We start from the raw sequence: 21,122 nt of genomic DNA, 5'->3' as shown, positions 1-21,122 counted from the left end.
TAAGAGAAGGCATCTTAGCCATGCCATTAGGTCTAATTTGTCCTGTAGATGGAGAGGGTGGGGTGCCGCACTCATCCTATAGTTGGACATCTGAAGGAAGGTTCTGGATCCAGACACAACCCTTAGGCTTTGTGATTGGGACAGGTGGAGGCCCCTAAGGGTTCTACATTCATTCCCTGCCGCCTCTTCCTTTTCCCTTTAACCACTGAGTTCCCCTGTGGGCTCCTGCCAGCATCCCAGGATTCTGAGGCACTGGGCAGGCTTCCCCAAATCACACACTGCCTCCTTCTTAAGGCTGGAGAAGAAACCATCCCAGCCTCCCATGCTTTTGCCCCACTATCTCACAAACCTCACACTTGTGCAGTGCTAAGCATATCGGAAGTGGGAATAGAGTGTGGGCACTGCTGGTGCAATTAGAAGAGCCCAGAAGGAAAGAATTTTGACGTGACGTATCAAAAAGCCTTAGAGTGAACATTCCCTTTGACCCAGCAATTCCATTTCTTAAAAACTGCTCTAAGGAAACACTGGACAAGTGTGCAGAACCGTACAAAAACATTCACCCCAGCTTTGTTGATAATGGCAAAATCTGCAAACATCTTAAAACCACAGTCATAAAGGGTTGGCTAAATAGTTGCCTTCCAGTGTAGTCACTTATAATCAGATGCAATATGGGGGAAGTAATGAACATATTTGCATTCTAAAAAAAATGCCAAATAATAAAAATAAAGCACACCCTTTCCCTTAATCCTAACCTAGTCCCATTCCTCCCCTCAAAGTATTCATTATTAGCAGTTTAGTATGTATCCTCTCAGAGGGTTATTTTGAAGAATGTATTTAATGTAAACAAATAATAAACTCAGGTTACGCAAGTTTGTAACCAGAGATGTGTCCATGCAAAGATAAAAGTCTTGCTGCTTATACACCAGAACCTTAACAATATTCAGCCCTAAATAGTGGCACTGTATATGATTTTTACTTCCCCCTGCAATAATTACTGTGTTTTCTACATGAACAAAAAAGATAAACATTTTATTTATTTTATTTTATTTAGCTATTTTATTTATTTTTTCAACGGTTTTTTAATTTGTTCATTCCAGAGAGAGCAAGGGAGAGGATCAAAGGGAGAGGCAGAAGCAGGCTCCCAGGTAAGCAGGGAACTCAATACCAAGCTCAATCCCAAGACCCCAGGATCATAACCTGAGTCGATGGCAGATGCTTAACCAATGGAGCCACCCAGACAACCCAAAATAATGCTATCTTTAAATATAGTAAAACACAAGGAATTGATACCATTGGCTGTCTCTGAGGAGTGAGGGAGACTGTTCACCAGGTACTCTTTTATGTCTTTTGAATTTTGCACCATGGACAGATTACCTACTCAAAAAATGAATAAAATTTTTTAAAATTTAATATGGTAATAAAATAAAATGAAGGGACTGGAGGAGAAGACCTCCAAAGGGCAGCATGCCCTGATATTCCAGGAATCAGTAAAATCCTTCGAGCTGTAGTAACAGTTTCTGAATCTGCTCAGGATTCACTCCGGTACCACTAGTCTCTTTCTGACTCACTAGGCAAGGAATTAGGGCCTATAACCTGGAAGAAGTGAGGTGGGGTCTAAAATAAACCAGGCTGCCAGTCAGAAATAACTTTGTAATAATTTACAGCACAGCAACAGTAATGGCTCAGTTGAGGCCCTTTTCATTCTTTTTTTTTTTTTTAATTTTTTATTTACTTATGATAGTCACAGAGAGAGAGAGAGAGAGAGGCAGAGACATAGGCAGAGGGAGAAGCAGGCTCCATGAACCGGGAGCCCGATGTGGGATTCGATCCCGGGTCTCCAGAATCATGCCCTGGGCCAAAGGCAGGCGCCAAACCGCTGCGCCACCCAGGGATCCCCTTTTCATTCTTTTTCAAAGTATTTTTCATCTCCCTGTAGTTCTTCCTAGTTTCCTTGAGGTTCTCTGCTGCCATTAGGTTCCTGCCAGGAAAGGATGGGGCCGAAGACCTGTCTAAAGGGCCCTTGTTTGAAGTCTGCCCAAAAGATCCATATTTCCCAGGGCTGGGTGTGGGGTCTCAGACAAGAGTCCCCTCTTCCTCCTTCCCAGGGCTCATCTGCTCCCTCAGTCCCCAGCTCTGTCTCCTATCTCTGGCCTCGGGGTCCTAACTTGTCAAAGGAGGGTAATTGGCCTTGCCTCATAGACCAGCTGTCAGATGTAGGGGATGGTTGGTTGATGGACTGAGTGTACAGCAAGGTGGCTGCCCAGTCAGAGCAGAGGGCCCCCAAAGCCAGAGTGGCATCCAGCATTCACTGTGGGGGAGGATATAGTTGGCAAAGTGAGGGCTCTCTGAGGCCTGGGATAACCACTATTCACCAACCAGTGACAGTTTTAATCGACCATGTTATGAGAGGTACAGATGATGTGTGTCTGTGTATGAGGACACAGGCGGCCCACCCAGCCTAGAATGTGCTCCACGAAGTATTCATTCCCTTCCCTGGAAAGCCTCCTCCCTGGGTCCCCTCCTGTACTTCCAGTCACCCTTTCCTCCTCTTGGCTGCCCCATGCCTCTCCATTCATATACCTCCCAGGACTGTAACTGGATGCGTGTTTCACACACAGTCTCACTAGAGTGAATTCCTTGAGGACAAGATTTGTATCCAAATCATTTTTATATGTCACATAGTAGGTCCTCAGAAGCCACTTCCCAAATAAACAAATAGATGCAAATTTTTGAACCCATGATTCCTGTAAATCTAAGCTATCTCACTCCTAGCCCAGAGGCTACCCTAAGACCTGAGGCTCCCTGTTGCAACTCATGCCAAACCTGACCCAGAGGAGGTAGGGACAGGGAGATGGGGGCGGGGGCAGCCAGGTGTGGCAAAAAGTGGGCTGGGCTGTGGTCCTGGCAGAGGGGGACTTGACTGCTCTGGATTCAGCTTCTTTTTTCTACATGATCATTAAGTCAGATTGGAAGTCGAAAACTCAGATACCTACAGAGGAAAGTAATGTTGAGAGAGAAGCAAAGGGTGGAAGATAGGATAGTCAGGTAGCAGGTATATACCCTGAACACTGCCCTTCACAGCCAGCTGGTCATTGTCAGTTGATACAAAACCAGTGAGTTACAGGGACACCTGAGTGACTCAGCAGTTGCCTCCAGCACCTGCCTTCAGCTCAGGGTGTGATCCCAGATCCAGGGATCCAGTCCTGCACCAGGCTCCCTGCGAGGAACCTACTTCTCCCTCTGTCTGTGTCTCTGTCTCTCTCACTCTGTGTGTCTCTCATGAATAAATAGAATCTTTAAAACAAAAATAAAAACCGTGAGTTAAGTGTGGCAAGAGTTTCTCATTTTTCAAGGCAAGCCAGAAATCTAGATTTTTTAAAAAGATTTTTTGCTTATTTATTCATAGAGACAGAGAGAGAAGAGGCAGAGACACAGGCAGAGGGAGAAGCAGGCTCCATGCAGGGAGCCCAACACCGGACTGGATCCCGGGACTCCAGGATCACGCCCCCGGCTGCAGGCGGCGTAAACCGCTGCACCACGGGAGCTGCCCAAAATCTAGATTTTTATGTGAAGTCTCCTGTGAACAGGTCAAGCTCAAATCTATAAACCCTTGGCGGGCTAGAGGCCACCAGTTTGGGATCCCAACACCAGGTGACCACTCACCTCCTTTCCAGCTCTTGAATTTGCCAAATTTCAAGAAAGTGGCCTGAATACTTACGTTTGGGGGGTAACCTTTAAAGGGCAAGACCCAAAGTCCAGGTCTCATTCTGGCAACTGCCACCCTGATGCCCAAACTGTTGGTTTATGCAAGTGTGTCCCCTGTCTGCCACCAACCGCCCCACGAAGCAGGCAGAGATGGGGGATGAGGGGTCAATGGCCACTCGTCCTAGGATGGGCCAGAGGGCAGCCGCTGGCTTTCTGCCCTTCCAAGGGCCTGCCCTGCGCAGAGGTCCCGGCCCAGGGGCAAACCAGCTTGCCGCCTCGCCCTGCCCCGCACAGGGGCGCCCACCAGGGTGATACGGCCTCACCTAATAAATTCCCGTCAGCGACGCTGTCAGGGCCTGGGAAATAAATAATGATATTTAACATTTTGTAATAACAACAATTAACCAGTAAATAATGTCCTTTAAACTGCAAACGCTGGAGTAAATTAATTCTTCTAATGAGCTGTCAGGCACGGAAGAAAAAAAGTACCCGTTTCCTTTGGTGCCACGCGGCTGCCGTGTGAGCAGCGGGGGAAGCTCACCTCGGCCCGGGAGCTCATTACCGCCGAGCCCGCGCCGCCGCGGGATTCCCGGGAATTGGCCGCCGCCCGTCCTCCCCGCGAACCCCCAGCCCCACCGCCCCGCCCGGCGCCCCAGGCCTGGCCACGCTCGGCACCCGCACCGGCACCCGCACCCGCAGCCGCACCGCGCACCTCCAGGTGCCGATTGCAAACGAGCGCGCGGCCAGCATTTCAATTAGAGGCGCCCTCTCCCTTGCCTTCCTCGCCCCGCTCGGCCCCGAGGTGGCTGGGGCAGGGGCTGGGGACAGGATGGGGGGAGAAGCCGGCGCGCCTCCCTAGTCCTTGCTGCGTGACCTTGGAGAGCTTTCCTGCCCTCTCTGGGCGGCGACGTCGTAAATGGAAATGTGAAGCTAATCAAACCAGATCTGATTACTTCTGAGCTCCCCAGAAGCCTGTGACCATAAAAAGACACCTAAGAGTAAGGCAGCTCTTTATGTACTGATTCGGAGTAATCTCCAAGATATATTGTCAGGTGACAAAACGCGGCACAGAACAGTGTGTAGGGTATGCTATATCTTGTGTATTAAAAATAGGACTAAAGAAAGAGAGTATGGGTCCCTATTTGTATATGTCTAGACAGGAAACGGATCCAGTGTGCTTGCCTCTGGGGAGTACTGGGAGATTGGGTGGGAGGAACGCTTTCGCTGGATGGGCTTCCGACCCCTTAGTTGTGGAACCATGTGCAGTTATTTCTGTATTCAAAAAATAAAAGACAAAGCCTCTCGCAGCAGAGGTCATCTTGTCTCTCGGTGGCTTTCAGGAAGGGGGAGCCACAGGGGACAGATGAACTGAGACCTATCTTGAGCCTCCCCCCCCTCCCCAGGAAGAGAGCACACTGCCTGCCCCCTGACCCCTCCTACAGCACTAGCTCATGAATCAGGACCTCCTTGCCAGTATCTAATCCCATTCCCTCTCGCTACAATTTGAGTTTATCTCTATATTCTGTATTTGGTGGGTGGAAGGACTGATGATTTCATGCAGAATGCAGGAGTGGGGGGGGTGCAGGAGGGGTAGCCATGGTCTGGAGAGGAGAGAATGCAGGCAATCACCCACCACCTTCTGGAGCCACACAGGTCTGAATGTGAATCTGCTTCAGTTGCTTACTGCCGGTGTGGTACTGTGTCACATTCTCCACTGCTAGGCTTCAGGATCCAGACATCCCTGCTTCCCTCAGGGAGGACACAAGGTGCTGAGCATGATGAACAGGCATCCACCTCCCACGAGGGCCAGCCCAGGCCTTTTGCTCCCCAGGACAGACGGAAGAGCCCTTTCACAATCCAGGGCCATCTGGTTCCCAGATCTATGCCTCCCTGAAATGCCCAACACTAATCCCCAAAGGAGATGGATATGTGGCCTCCCTGGGGAACTAGGAGCAGCTTTGCCCACTTAGCACCTAAATTACCATGCTGTAAGTCCAGAACAGACTCAAGGTAGCTGGTGGCTGAAAGATAGTGTTGGAGCCAGAAAATCAGCCAGGCCCAGGGCTTAACTGAAGCACTAGAAGGCCGGGGGTGGGGGGTTGGGGGACCACTGCTCTGGAGGTGAGAGAATGATTTAGCAGGAGGGCTCCCAACCCCCTATTGCCAGCTGACCAAATCCATTTTCTTTTTTTTTTTTTTAAGATTTTATTTATTTATTCATGAGAGACACAGAGAGAGAGGCCAAGACACAAGCAGAGGGAGAAGCAGGCTCCATTCAGGGAGCCTGACGTGGGACTTGATCCCGGGTCTCCAGGATCATGCCCAGGGCTGAAGGCGGCAGTAAACCACTGAGCCACCAGGGCTGCCCGGACCAGATCCATTTTCATCTGTTTGTATCCTTGTCTCCTAATTAGAGAGTTTCTTAGCTAAAATATATTTGAAAAGCCCTAATCTTGGCCATTTAGAACACCCTGCTGCCTGGCCCAGGCCCCACTCCTCACCACCTAGATATATTAACAGGATTGGGGGAGGGAAAGGGATTATGTGCTGAAATGTGAGATGACCAGTGTGGACTCCTGACCCTCCTGTTTCCTCAACACCCCAGAACATCAGGGTGAAAGTTCAGGAAATTCATTGTGCCGGTTGTGAGAATTCCTGAGAGTCTCCCTTCCCTGGCACCGTGGTGGAAAAGCATGGCTTCATTTAACCTGATAGGATCCAGGAGGGGGAGAATGAGGGCATGTCATCTTTAAGACAGTATTGGTGGCTAAGGCTTAGGGAAGAGAGTCTAACAGATCCAGGTTCAAATCCGGTCTTCATTTCCTATCAGCTGTGTGACTCAGGACAAGTTACTTAACTTCTCTAAGCTTTGGTTTCCTCTTCTACAAAAATGTAGAGAATTTCTCTATCTCTTTGGGCTGTTATGAGGGTTAAGATGAGGTGTGAAATACTTAGCATAGTGCCCGGGCATAAAGTAAGCACCCAATAAATGGCTGTATCTGCTCTGGAGAGCTTTTTTGCTCTCCTGCTAGACAAATTCCATCTCCAAGCCCAAGAAGGGCAGTTGTCCCGCTGCCTCAGGTAAGCAGATCACCTCTGCAGCTCCCTGACTTGGGAGGCAGCCCAGAAAGGCCTCCAGGCCCGGCTTTTGCAGAGGGCAGCGGAAAAATCGGAGCTGAAGCCAGCAAAACAAGGATCCCAGCAGCAGGTCTGACTCAGCTCCTCCTGGGTCTGGGGGTTCCAGAGCCTTCCTCAAGGTCACATGACCTCCCAGTCATCCTGTCTCCATGTGACTGCCCTCTTGGCCTGAGTCCTCTGAGAGCCTGCCTGGACACCTGTGAGCTGGGCACACTGGCTGGGAGAGAGGGGTGTTCCAGTGCGCAGAGGAAGCTGGGTCTCAGCCACACGGAAATTAAAACCAGCTTGCCCAGTGCTGAGTTACCATGTCGCCTGAAATCAGATTGATTTCTTGGGCTTGTTGTGACGGCAGTGTTACAATTGATTCGTCTGGATGGCAGGGAGTTTATCTATTTGGAGCTGTCTGTCATTGATCTGAATAAGCTTCTAAAATAGCCCCAATACCTGGTGAGGGCGAGGTCGCCACCAACCCCAGCTCAATATTAATTATAATAATGAACAGGCATGAGGAGGGTTGTTTCATTGCCTGCCCTGCAGGGCTGGCCTCTGTGAGGTTTCCTGTTTAATATTCATTGCAGGCCAACCCGTGCAAAGAGCTGGCGGATGCTCCTCAACTAGTGAAAGTTTGCATGGGACAGAGAAGGGACTGGTGCTGTTGAAACAAGAAAGGAAAAAAGAAAAAGAAAAAAGAAACAAGAAAGGTTTAGGTTAGACCTCAAGAAGGACTTCCTAATGACTAAAAGTGGATGGAGCTAAAAGAGCGTATCATTCACTTGTTAGCCTGGACAAGTTATTTCTTACTGCATCAGTTTCCCTTGTAAAGTGGGGATTATGATACTTCTCCTACCTGCTGCCACCTCTGCTTCTGGCTAAAAAAATAAGACAAAACAAAACACTGGAAGCCTCTTCTGGTTCAGGGAGAAGCAGAAGGGTTCTGCTTTAGGTATAAAAAAAGCATCTGCCTTTCTCAGCTTTGGCACAGAGTAAACGTAATGGAGTTATTATTACCATAATTATTGATTCAATGACTATTTACTGAGCGCCTGCTACCTACTTGGCCCCAAGGAAACACAAGTGAATGAGCCACGATGCCCTGCCTTTGGGGAGATGAAGCCTTGGTTACTATGGGAGCCAGGACATCCCCCTTGCTGCAGGATCTCAGGAACCAGGGAGCATCCTATGCATGGGAGACAGCTTGGAAGTTGCTCCAGGAGGCAGGCGGGTGAGCATGAGGACCTCATGAGGTGGCTGCCAGTCCCAGGCAGTGTCGCCCTGCAGAAAGCAACTCTGCTAAAGATCAGCCAACGAGAGCCCCACCAGAATAATGTTCTCCCAGGAAGAAGAGGATCCTTCCCTCTAAGGATGTGGCGGAGATGTGATTAGCCTTGGAGTTCAGGTCTGCAAGAAGCAAAGAATAACAAGCTGCCCCTGATGACACCAGCTGACATGCAGCAAGGAGCACCACATAGGACTTCTCAGCTGAGGTTTGAAGGGCCGAGGAGACCCTGGATGGAGAGACTCACAGGCCCGTCTGGTAGCCTGGTCTGCTGCCTTTCTTGTGACATTCCTTGCTGTTGCTGCAAAGCTCTCCTCTCTCTTGCAGCCTGTGGCTGGCAGGGACCCCCACGGCCAGCCTTAAGAGAAACATCAGAAGAAAGTTAATAGCGAAACGCTCTGGCGGATCTAATTGATTTTTTTCCTATTGGTTCCCTAATATAGGCAACACTGTTCCTGCCGCTTTTCTGGGCTGGAGATTATGTCATAAATAAAGAGATTTGCTCCCTATTTCCATGTGCTTATCTTTAATAAGTTAAGAACTCAACAAGCTTTAGAAGGACTTGAAATAAGCAAGGGATCCGGTGGTGGCTTTGGCTGTGGTGGTGGCAGTGGCAGTCACAGCTTTATTTCAGCAGAGGGGGAGGCAGATGGTTGAGGCTGGTGGGGGCAGAATTTGCATTCTGCACTGGGCTGCACTGGATCCAGGCTCAGCTGGAAGAAGACAGGAGCAGGAGGGAGAGGTGGAGGAGGGACTTCATGGTGGTGACTGTGGCAAAATGGATGGATAGGGCCCGTGAGGCTGGACATACCATGGGGGTGAAGAGCGCAGGTTCTAGAGCCAGGGGACCTGAGTTCAAATCCCAACCCCATTGCTACTTACCAACTGTGTGACCTTGGGCTATGTTCCTAGCCTCTCTCTTTTCTCATTTTAAAGACAGATAATATCATCAATTCCATAAATTGCTGTGGGGCTTGACAACATGTAAAGAGCTTAGAACAGAGCCTGGCATGAAGTGTACATACAACATGTTAGCCAGGGTACGGTCAATAAGACATCATCTAACTCCATGGACTTTAACCGCTCCTGAGCCTCTGCCATGTGCTAGGCCCTGGCCTGGGCTTCACTGATGACTGAGACACTGCCCGGCCCTGACTTCAAGGAGCACCAGGCCAGCCAGGGCCCCGGGGCCTGTGACTGGCATGAGCGAGTGGTCACCCCTTCCCGAGCAGGCTGCCATTCTTATGCCCCTGTCTCAAGGTTCAACCACTCTCCAGTTCCGGACGCACCACGGATTAACTTCCGTTTCTTAAAGCTGACAGTGAACAGAAACTGGGAGCCATGTGTCAAAACAGCCCTCCTCGAGCCTGAGCACATTGCCACCATCCATCACGCATTTACCATATGCCAGGCTGTAAGGATCGGGATTTGAACCCAGGTTCATTGACTTCCCCTGCTCTAAGCACTGTCCTCGATTCCTATGCTATACTTTCAGTCACAAGCATTAATAAAGCACATAAAAGGGATCCCTGGGTGGCGCAGCAGTTTGGCGCCTGCCTTTGGCCCAGGGCGCGATCCTGGAGACCCAGGATTGAATCCCACATCGGGCTCCCGGTGCATGGAGCCTGCTTCTCCCTCTGCCTGTGTCTCTGCCTCTCTCTCTCTCTCTCTCTCTGTGTGACTATCATAAATAAATAAAAAATTAAAAAAAAATAAAAATAAAAAAAATAATAAAGCACATAAAAGATGCAAAACCCAAGCTAAAAGCTAAGGGCACAGATAAGTGAATATAATAAGCATTTATTGACTACCTACTCTGTGCCCAGCCTTCCTACAGTTTATCTCCCTGAATACCTTTCTGAAAGGCAAATGGTACTGTTTTACCTTTCTTTTTCTTTTTCTTTTTTTTTAAATGTTATTTATTTATTTGACACAGAGAGAAAGAGAGCACAAGCAGAGGGAGCGGCAGGCAGAAGGAGAAGGAAAAACAGATTCCCTGCAGGGCTCTATCCCAGGACCCTGGGATCCTGACCTGAGCCGAAGGCAGATGCTTAATCCACTGAGCCACCTAGGCACCCCTGTTTTCCCTTTCTAAGTAAGGAAGCAGAGGCCCAAAGAGGCCCAGAAACTTGCCCAAGGCAAGCATGAGATTGGGATGATTTAAACCTGGACCTGACTTCCAAGCCTGGGCACTAGCCCCTTAGCCCTTTGATAAGCAGTCTCCCTCTCCAGTGGGTCCTACTCTCCCAAACCACTAACATGGCTTCAGAAAAACCAGCGGCCAATCTAAAAACACCCCTAGTGTGCCCACCTCCACCCTTCTCCACTCACTGTCACTCCCCCCTCCCACCCCCTACTCACTCACAGAAGACAGAGGGCAGGCCCACAGCCTTAAGCCAATTTGTTATTTATCCTATAAGTCAGGAAACAAGGCTCCTTAGTGCCTTCCCTCTTTCCCTGATGGGGAAATCAAAGCTCAAACTTACACCAGGTCTTGGCCAGACTTTCTGAGTCAATGGGGCTGAGAGCAGAACCACACTCCCGCCTCTACTTCCCAGTGATACCTGGGTGAAGTTAGTGACCCAAGGATGCTGCTCAGCCACCCCATCAATTTCTGCAGTCCATCTGAGTCAGATTATATGAAGTTCTACCTTCAAGGGCAATTTGGGAGGGGCTCAGTGTCAGTGTAGAAGCTTTCCAGTGAAGACAAGACCAATAAATTGTTTTTACCCCTCTCTGCAAAGGGGGTCGAAGTGGAGCCCTCCTCCCTTCCGTAGGACTTGGGTGGCCCTTTCCTAGTAGGAGAGGGTTTTCTTCTTGGAGCCCCATTTTGAATTCACCCTCTCTCCTTCAGGCCATTGTCCAGATCCACAGATTCTGTTGCTTTAAGGATTGGTGACCTCACAATCAGTTGCCATAGAGACCATTGTGATGTCACAAGCAGAGGACAAGTAGTTCAAGGAGGAGTGGAGGGTGGAAATGCATGGCTGGAATTGAGGGACATCCAGGGTTTCTGTCCTATTTTCACACCCAGAAAAGAAAATGTCTGGAGCTGGATTCTGATGTCTCAGGGAGACCTGGCCATGTTTCCCTGTGTTCTCCTGAAAGTATGAGACCCCTGAGACCCAAAAGAAGGGTCAGTGAATACAAGCATCAGAAACACACTCCACCTTGGAGTGGTAAGAAGTGGGCTACTTTTGTAGCAGAAAGGAATGAGATTGCACATCAGGAGGAACCATGTAGCTGAAAGATCCCCATGGAGGGGATGATGATGCCTTGTCTTAGAAAACTTGAACCATGGGAGATGGCCTCTAGGGCTTTTATTATCCTGTTTAAGCACCTTGTAGAGATAGATATGCCACATTACAGTGAGTTGAGACTCTAGACTCTATCTCCTCTCCCTGGTCTGGGAGCTCCTTGAGAGCTCTGCCTCTCTATATTGCCCTCAGATCCCAGCACCAATAAACATTCCCTCATGCAGCAAACAAACAAGGAAACAAACAAGGGAGAGGGCATTGAACAAATTAGGTAGGTAATTGGGTAGAATGAGGGAGGGCATGGACAGATGACTGGATGGACATAACGGGCAGGTAGGGAACCTAGATCATGTACAGCCCCACTAAGCTTTGGAGCTCCACACCTGCCTACCTCTCTACTGCATCCCACCACATACTTCTTTTCTACAATCCAGCCACATTAATCACCTCTTAGTCCTGCTGATTCCAGGACTTTGCACATGCTGTTCCCTCTGCATGGAATGCACTTCCTGTCCCTCTTCAATCATGTAACACCTACTTGTCCTGTGGCTTTCTACTCCATCAACACATTTTCAAGGTAGCCTTCCCTAATTAGGTCAAACCCCCAGTGAAGTTGCTACTGCCTATGAACCTCTCCTGAGCACCTGATATGCTACAGTTTGTATTTACCCATTCAGGGTAAGATCTCCCATTCTAGACTCTGAGCTCTGAGCCAGCAAGGGCAGTGTCTGTTTCACTCACCTCTGCACCCCTAGCACTTAAGACAGTGGATACTTCATAAATATTTGTCTAGTGAATTAGTTAATAAGTGACCAGCCCTGCCCTCACTTATTCCAAGCAGCATATCCTCCACAGACATATCCTGAGCCAGGGGAGAGAATGTAGGCACAGGTCCCCTGCAGGTGAACCCAGGACACAGGCCAGAGGTTCAGGGAGCCTGAGGTCCTCCCACAACCTACCCCTGTCAAGGCCCACCAGCACCTATGCCTACCTGCTGTGCCTTGTTAATATATCTTGGTATCACCATGAACTACCTGCAAATCACTCAGCCTCCCAGGGCCTCAGTGTCCTCCTCTGTACAATAGGAACAATGACACTGCCTACTCAATTATCCTCTCACATTATTCAAAGCAACCCCCCAATTTGTCTCAGTCATTAAAAAAAAAAAAAAAAAGGGTATGGAGCATTCTTTTGTCCCCCAGCTATGGCTTGACCCAGAGTGAGTACTGTTTGGGACAGGGGTATGAGGTCAATCTGGGTGGATATTTGTTCATGCTTCCACCACCCTCATCCTGCCCTAGTTCTCAGAAGTGGGAGGAGTGGCCCAGGATTCTGTTGGGTAGAGGGACTCTTCCTGACAAAAGACCACCTTTTGGTCAGTGGCACCTCCTCCTTCTTTGTTCTGTGCATAAGTAGTCTCGCATCTATTGACCAAGATTCCAGGGCAGACCACCCAGGCAAGAAGTCAGTTGAACATCCTAACTGGTTCCACATAGCAAAGAACTAAGATGCCTTTGAGGACACCTGGGAAGCTTTGTTCTTCCCACCCCCACACTCCAGCTGACTATAGCTTCCTGAGGCCCAGCTGCCCAGGGCAGCCTCAGGATACACATTAGGCTTTCTCCTCCTTTCTCAGGGGCTCAGCCTCTCTGGTGACCCACTCCCTCATCACATGGCCATCATCCTGGGACCAGGACCCCCGCTCTATGGCCACACCACCATTAACCCAATGCCTCTGGACAGATGTATTTTATGTAAGTTCAAGCACTAGAAATATTGAGTTCAGGGAATTTTATTTCTAGAGCCTTCTATATTTCTCTGGGATTATCACCTGTCTTTGTTCCCTCCCTCTCCTGGTTATTATCTTTGGACCCTTTCCAAGTCAAGCCACCTTGATTGCTTGGGGAGAAGGCCGCCAGCATCCTCTCACAGTATCTGTGGGTCTGGTAAGAGTGACCTCAAGGGACCCTTTCTTCTTCCTTCAGTATAAGTCTGCAGGTGGCCACTCTGCCCAGGCAGCCTTGGCTTTTGGGAGCTGGCTTCACCAAGGGACTCTCCAAGTGCCAGGGAACACTGAGGTGATGGTGGAAGGGGAGGCCTTCTCCCCAAGTTAGGGAGGACAATGCTCAGGGTGAGCCTCAGGGTACGTAGGGGAGGGAGAAGGCCAGCTGTTCTCTTTTCTACACTGTGCCAACCTAGCCTGACACCAAATTAATAGCATTCAAATGAGATACAAAACATTATGCAAATCTAGAGGAGAAGGCTGTTCTCATCGGGCCTTTGGGCTGTTGGAAGACCAACACTTTAAGCCCTTTCTTGGAGGACCCCACAGACTCCCTTCAACCTCAGCCTTCATCCCTTCAGCACCAGCTGGTGTGAAGATTCCAAAGAGACTTCCGTGACCCTCTCAAGGTCCTCTGATTCATGTGCCTCCCCTGGTATCACCTCTCAAGCACTCAGGGCCGCCTCTATTCTGAAATGGTGCAGAAGCAGCTAGAGAACTTGGCATAGCCTCCCCCTGAATACCAGGATTCTGGATCCCCACTCATTAGCAGTATATGCAAAATAGATGCAGGGTTTTGTGGGGTTTTTTGTGTTTTTTTTTTTTTTTTTTTGCATCTATTTAATTGTCCATTAAAACGGCCCCACGCCCATCACCTCTGCACAGGCCCAGGCTTCCAAATTGCCAACCCCTGCTGCCTGCAAGCACCATGTGGTTCCTACGCCTGGTAATTGCCATGGTGTTTGTTGAGCTGTATTTGCATTTGATTGTCATTTAACTTTCCATCTTTCTCCTTCAATCAAAATCGGGGTTGGGCTTTTGCAATTGATTATTCATTTTATTTTCAGCCCCTTGGTGGGTTTTCAAAGAGTTTCCTTTATTAGTCCCACAAACTTGAACCCTGGGACTTCTCCTGTCACATGGAGTGGGGAGGCTTCCTCCCACTTATCCCAGGGCTCCTGCGTGAAAATAATCTAGCCAACATTGTGGATTTTAAGTCCTATTCCCAGTCTCTCCATCCCAGCACCTGCCTCATTTCTGTCCAGCCGGTGCCATTAAACATTTATGGAGCTGTAGAGGATCAAAGGCCTTGGCTGGGGGTGATGGACAGGCTAGAAGCCTTGGTTTAGAGATGGAAAGCAGCTCACATCAAGCCACTTTATGCTACTGTCTCCATCCACCCTGGGGTCTTGCTACAGCTGATGTGCTCCTGCCCCTGGAAGCAAATGCCTAGATGCCAGGACTCCCCATTTACCAGGGTAGGGACCTCCTCCTACCCCTAAATTCAAAGGGTTGACTTTGAGTACTCCAGGAAGCCTGACTGAAGAAGCATAGTATCCCAGATTGTTCAAGCTGATGCCAGGTCCGGGAGTCCCTCTGCAGAGTGGGGGAGCTGAATAGGCAGCTCTGTGCCCCTGGGAATCTCTAGAGTCAGGTGGCAGTCTTTTGCCCCTGCTTCCCTAGAACTCCAAAACTCCCTTGGCTCCACAGAAGATGTAGCTCTGGTTTGAGAGCTCTCTTGGAGGAGGCTCATTTTCTTCTTCTCTTGCTCAGAAAGCAAGTGTCATCCAGTTTGAAGGCAGAGACTTCAAAATAAGTCACCAGTGTGCCTGTGATCCTGCAAATTGATGGGCTGTTTGGAAGCGGGAAAGTGAAGCTGGCGTCTCCAGGGATATGGGCTGGTTGTCTGGCACTGCCTGGGCAGAGGCTGCAAAGGTCCTTGGGTTTGGAAAGCCCCACTTCCCTCCCTCTGGCCCTCAATCCTAATGCAGCCATTGTAACCCAGACCCCACCCACCAACCTTCTGAGTCAGCAGAGAACTCTTCTCAGTTACTACCACTTGCTATAGTGTTTGAAAACCCACCTTAACAATTCCAGACTCCCTTGTTTAGGTGAGATATCTTTGTGATGGGATAAATCCTTCTGTATAGTTACCAAGGATGTACTGCAGCTCAAATGACCACAAAGTCCAGCCACAAGTCTACTCCCATCCTTCCTCTTAAACCTCTGTAAGGACTTCCTGTTCCACCAGAGCCAGTCTTCTCACTGACCCCAAACTATCTTGCCTTTTCCACCACTTTACCTTTGCATATGCCACTCCCCCAACTTTGGATGCCCTCCCTCTTCCTTTCCACTGACTGAAACCTAAAAATTATTTAAGACTTGGTTTCAATCCATTTGCCTGCTGTGTGAAGCATTCAGTGACACCGCCCCCCCTTGCGCCCCCAAAAGGAGCAATTATCCCCTTCTCCACTATCTCACAGCACTATTTTGGCACCAGTAACCTGCCTTGGGCTTTAGACATTCCTTCCTCACCCCTCTACCTCCACTACTGCCGTATCATTTATTCACAAATATTTATTAAGCACCTTCGCAGAGTTGACAGATAATGAGGAAAACAATTAGGCAATTATGTAGACAAGGGTCATCTGGATCTAAAGAGCCAGGTGGAGGGCACAGAAAATGGGAGAAATGAGACAAGTGAAGGGAGACTTGCAAGGCTGCCACTTCCAAATGTGTATATGACTTAAGTACACTATAAGCCTACAGCATAGAGCTGAATACCCCCTCGGGCATCTTATTGTCCTCAGTTTGTGGGTGATGCTGAGCTCTGGGTAGACTGAGTCGCTTAGAGGACATAGACAGGGTGCTTGACAAACACTCTACTGCTTCCCAGTCTGGCCCAGTTCCCTAACTGGGAACCCATTGCACAGAGGCCACGTTGACCATCTTCAGGAGGGAGAGACAACCCTGGAGCATTATTATTCCCATCATGCACTATAAACCCATCCTCTGAGCTCAAGGCAGAGTGCTGCATTCTGGGACTTGTAGTCTCCATTGGACCCACCCCCACCCTCCTGAATGCCTACCTTAGTTCAGACAATAGGGAAGGAAACATAGCAAGTTCTTGAGTGGCTCCATTTACCCTCCCTCTTGTGAGTAGTGCCCAGCCCAGCTTCCAGGAGACAAGCCTGCCACCAGCCTCCAAAACCCCATGAATCATCCTGTCATACAACGTTCATCCCTGGGTCATGATTCACCCTCCTTTTGCCAAGCTGAGTCCAGAGGAACTAGAAATCAAGGAGGTCAGGAATACCTTTAAAGAGGAAAGGAGGACTCTCATACCACTTGCCAGCATTTCCCCAAACTTCTCTCTGCCATAGAACCTACCACTTCCCTCCTCTGCTGACAACTTTTTCTCCCCTCTGCACCTCTCCTCATCTCTGATTCTTTTGTCAACTCCCCTTCTTCTGCCAATCTCTGCTACTGCCCTCTTTTTTCTCAGCTTCTTGAAAGGACTGTCCAGCAATCCTCTCCCAGTGACTCCCTCAGATAATTCCACCTGCCTGATGCCTGGGATTCTTTAGGGTGGTGATTCAGTTCAAGGAGACTCCCCAGAGCTCACAGGAAGAGGATCTGGAAAGAATCTGAGGAGCTGAGCTGGACGACTGTGGAGTAAGGATCAAAAGACCCTCTGAGGAATGAGAATTAAGAGTAGAAGTCTTGCCACCTGCTTCCAGGATGAAGTCAGGAAGGGCACTGGACAATGACTAGGGTCTGAAAGCTTTGAGGAAGAGCCAAGTTCAGGTGAGAAGCACTAATCAAAAAGCTGTCCTTCTCCCTAGGTGCCACAGGGAGTTCAACCCTCTTCTTCCTCTATAGGAAATATCATCAGTCACAGGGTCATGTCCCATTGTGTCCACTGAGGCTTTTCAGGTGAGCCTATCTATGAAGCCAGAATCTCCTAGGTCTAAACATCAGTCTCAGGGATGACACAACTATGAGTGCCCTTTCTGCTGCCCTATGAATCATTGGAGTTCCTGAGCCCAAGTAGAGCCATGGACGTTTATTTTTCCATGTCCTTGAAATGGTACAGCCTCCCTGGCTATTCCCCTGGTCCTCCTTCAAGTCTCCATCTAAAATATCCTAGGGAAATGCTCCCATCCTCCATACCTGTCCCCTTTTCTCCACCAGTTCCAGGAACCTGGGTAGAGATAGGCATGAAGGGTCTGGTCTCACTGGCTGTCACTTTGATTTTTCTGGTCCTGTGTGTGTGCTGCGGGGCTGCCCGGGGTGGGGGGTATTGCCAAGACAGAGTCCTAGAGACCCTGGGCTGCAAGGGGATCCAGGATACTACCTTCAACTGCCCACAGATTGGCCCAAGTTGCCTCCTGCGAAGACTGTCTTCCCAGGACGTGAATACCACTGGCTTTTAACTATAATATCAGGATAATTAAGCTTTTCTGTGAGCACAGTTTGCTGCTGATGCAGCTGCCTGGAGCCCTGGCATTTATTGAGCGCAAAGTAATAATTTATTGTCCTTTGTACGCACAAAAGCCATCTTCATTATCAGCCCAAGACGGAGCTGCCACAAGGGCACGCGGGCCTCGCCAGCTGCCTCACTGGAGAATGTCTTCCCAGGTCACCCTTGATGCCCTCAGGTACCAGGATGGGGTGGAGTGAGGTGGCGAGAGGGTTGCTCTCCTGGAGAATCAGGTGAGAACCTCACCTCCTTGACAGGCTGCTAATAGGGGAGAGGGTGGCAGGCTTGGCTGGGCGTGGGCAGCCGGGAAGGGAGGGGGCCGTGTGCCCACACTAGCAGGGCAGTTCTTCCCCAGAGCTGGCGGCGGCGCGGGAGCCTGTGCTCCCGCCGCTGGGTCTTCTGCGCCTTTGCTTGAGACTTTACGGTAAACCGCTCCTCCCGCGCCCCCGCCTCCAGCCCCGCGCGGCGATCCCCGGCGCCGACGCCAGGCGCTGGCCGTGGTGCTGATTCTGTCAGGCGCTGGCGGCGGCGGCGGCGGCGGCGGCGGCGGCGGCGGCCCCGCTCCCTCTACCCGGCAAGACCCCGCTCTGTCCCCCGCGCCTACGCCCCGCTGTGCCCCCCGCTTCCCCGCCGTAGCTCCGACCCGGGGCGCGGCCACAACCGGCACCATGCGCTCGGTAGCCCTGCTGCTCCTGCCCTCGCTGCTGGAGCTCCTGGCTCACGGTAAGGGACCCCGGCGTCCGGCGGCAGGACGGGAGCGGGGGCGGGGTCCCGGGGGTGGGAAGAGGGCAGTACCGCCGCGCAGCCCCGTGCATCTGGCTGCCCCGCGCAAGCACCGCGCTCCGCCGGCTGCGCTGGCCCCCGCGCCGGCCGAGCCGGGCGGGGCGCGGGCTCCACCGGCGGGAAGCTGCCGCGGATCCCGCCATTCGCGCCCGGCCAAGACCTCGCCTTTAATCATCTCCCCGGATCTAATGGTATTTCTCTGCTGCAATTCATCACGCCACCCCCTCCCCGCACACACTCACGCGCTCACCCGCGCGCTACCTCGCCACACTCCAGGCGTCTAGCAGCGCCGGGGCGCGTGCAGGAGCGAGGAGAGGGCAAGGGGCAGTCAGTCAGGGTGGTCCTGCTGGCCGCCCGCGGTCCCGCCTTCCCTGCTGCCCGCCAAACTTCGTTTGACTTTGCTGCCGGTTCCCGGGCGCCTCGGTCCCTCGCTGCGGAGGGATCGAGCCGGATGGCGGCCGGACCCGGGACTGGGACGTCGTTCACCTCCCTCCGCTTCGCGCTGCCACGCCGGAGTCGGAACCCGGAATACAATTCCAGGGAGAAATTCGGGGACCCGGGGACCCATATTCGGCTGCTCGCTCTGACCGCAGCAACTGAGGTCCTAGGCTAGGAACTCTGCCCCCCACCCCACCCCAAAGTCCTTTCCTTGCACTCTCCCCCTTGCACATTCCCAGAGCTCTTCTCCCTCCGGGCCTGCCGTCCTGCCCAGCCCCAGCCCACCCCACGGCAGCAGACTCATCGCGGGAGGACTGGCACCCACCCCTGCTGCCCCTGGTCCTCCGTTCACAGTCCGGGACTCCAACTTCATTGGTCCCGGGTCGAGGGAAGCTTGGCCATGGAGTGAGCAGCCAGGGAGTGTTGGGGAGAGGATGAGGGCTCTGTGCCTCGGGGGAAGGAAGGTTTCCAAGTCTCGACGGGACCTGCCGCCCAGGCTCAAACAAGCATTCATCAAAGCTACGGACGCGCCCAGGTCTTTCTTCTACAGCAGCCGGCCGGACTTGTGGGTTCACGGGGATCTTGCTTGGAGTTGGGACCCACCGGCCCTCAAAGTATATGGTTCATAGCTTCTGATGTGGAGTGGGGAGAAGGTGGAAGTTTCTAACCTCCTCAGATCTTTTCAGGCCACGTCGGAGGTCAGGGCAGCCGGGCCAGGACCAGGCTGGGCCCCTGGACGGCAGTTTTCTGCGTTCCCAGGGACACGGAAGCTGCTCTCTGAGCCTCTGGCTCTTGTCGCTCGGGGCCCAGTGTCCTTCCCTGCCCCCTGGCTGCCCATGACTGGTCCTCCCTTGGCTCCCAGAACTCAGAACCTAGTGTTCACGTTCAGGGGCAGCAGGGGGGTCGGGGGTTGTCGCAAAAACCCCACCCTGCTGAGGGCAGGGAGAGGAGGGGAGAAGCCTGTATCTTGGCCCAACCATCCAAGGATGTCCCTGGGAGTTCGGCACCTGTCTTGCGGTCTGGCCATGTCTTGCTCTGGACACCTCCCCTGGGGCTCACTGCCTATGTCTGAAGACTCGGTGTGTGGGTGTGTGGGTCTGAGTGTGAATGTGTGAATCAGGGCCCAGTGTGTCTGGATTAACAGATCCAAGTGTGTCTGCACTCAGGAGATCTGGATGTTGGGTGAGGGCTCAGCAGTGAGCCAGTGTGAGGAGTGTGTAAGGCCGAGAGTGTGCCGCACAGCCTCTGCCAGAGAGCTCCCTGCAGGGCTGAAGTGAGACTGCGGGTCTCCAGGAGGATGGCTGGTGTGGATGAGAGTTGGAGGATCCCCACTGGAGGTATGGGTGCAACAGTTGGGAGGAATCTGTTCATTCTGTGGCCAAGAGCCTGTGTGCCCCCAGTCAGGGTCCCTCCCTGACACACCTAGACCTCTCTAATGTCCATGGGGCCACTTGCCCAAGGGGTATATGTTGTAGTAGTTCACCTGCTGGGCAAGACCTTTATTTTCTCTCCCCAAGGGAGAAGAGGAAGCAGCCCTGCAGTGCCAGGCATGAGGAAAGAGGACCTGGACCAGGGCAAGCCCTGGCATGTCCTTCTATCTCAGTGGAGATTCGAGGTCCTAGTTGGGGTAATGAGTTTCCTCATTGAGAGGCAGTGCATTCAGCCATCTTGGCACTCCTGGGGGCTCCAGCCATGAGAAGGCAGGCCTCGAGCCAGACTCTGAAGCCCAGGTGGCTGAGCACGAGGCCTTGTGGCCTTGAAACTGGTCCCCACCCACCCAAAGCTTGGCTCACACATAGATTGAGGGACACAGCTCTAGGCAGCCCGTGAGATGTTCCTGGGTGCACCCAGAAGTAGCTGAAGGGCCCCAGAGGTCGGAGGCCTTGGAAGGGGGATAAGGGTGAGATCACCCTGGGCCTGGCTCAACCCCTATCCAACTGCGGGGTGGGGAGGATGTGTCGAGATTGGTCTCTGGCTTGAGGGGCGCTGTGGGCCACTGTGATCCTCCAGACCAGAGGGCGGTGCCCCAGCAATCCTGCCACAGTGGGGGAGGAAAGCCGTTGGGGTGGCATGTGTCTAGGCCTGCTGTGTCAGTTTAATGATTTTTAATGAGCAATTACCTTTAGTCATTCTCCTAATTTCTGAATATCAATAAAGTTAATTAAACTCTGCATGTGTGAATGTGGCCTGGGGAGATTGTGAAGGTGGAGACTGGGGTGGGGTTGAGTTTCCTGGGGCAGAGGCTGCCTCCCTGGCCCT

At 51.5% G+C, this 21,122-nt stretch overlaps 2 protein-coding genes and 1 long non-coding RNA gene across 9 annotated transcripts in view; 2 read left to right on the top strand and 1 right to left on the bottom strand.

The window, feature by feature from the left end:
* Nucleotides 1-21,122, bottom strand: part of PIPOX (pipecolic acid and sarcosine oxidase) — a 96,370-nt gene that overhangs the window by 28,219 nt on the left and 47,029 nt on the right. The gene's annotated exons all lie outside the window — the stretch shown is intronic.
* On the top strand, nucleotides 11,090-16,945 carry LOC119873329. The gene is made up of 3 exons (XR_005364714.1): nucleotides 11,090-11,298; nucleotides 13,013-13,130; nucleotides 16,665-16,945. It is a non-coding gene; the product is annotated as an uncharacterized LOC119873329 (long non-coding RNA).
* Nucleotides 18,172-21,122, top strand: part of SEZ6 (seizure related 6 homolog) — a 45,928-nt gene continuing 42,977 nt past the window's right edge. For 4 of the 5 annotated variants that reach the window (XM_038548298.1, XM_038548297.1, XM_038548294.1 and 1 more), the window contains exon 1: nucleotides 18,173-18,365. In XM_038548298.1, the coding sequence (XP_038404226.1) occupies nucleotides 18,311-18,365 (55 nt within the window). In that variant the 5' untranslated portion in view covers nucleotides 18,173-18,310. Of the gene's footprint in view, nucleotides 18,366-21,122 lie in introns of all 5 variants that reach the window. The other variant, XM_038548295.1, reaches the window with a different exon arrangement.

The sequence above is a fragment of the Canis lupus genome, chromosome 9 (assembly GCF_011100685.1).
Source record: "Canis lupus familiaris isolate Mischka breed German Shepherd chromosome 9, alternate assembly UU_Cfam_GSD_1.0, whole genome shotgun sequence".
NCBI classification, from domain to species: Eukaryota; Metazoa; Chordata; class Mammalia; order Carnivora; family Canidae; genus Canis; species Canis lupus.
Note: the sequence above shows the minus strand (reverse complement) of the source record. Positions and strands in the feature narration are given on the sequence as shown.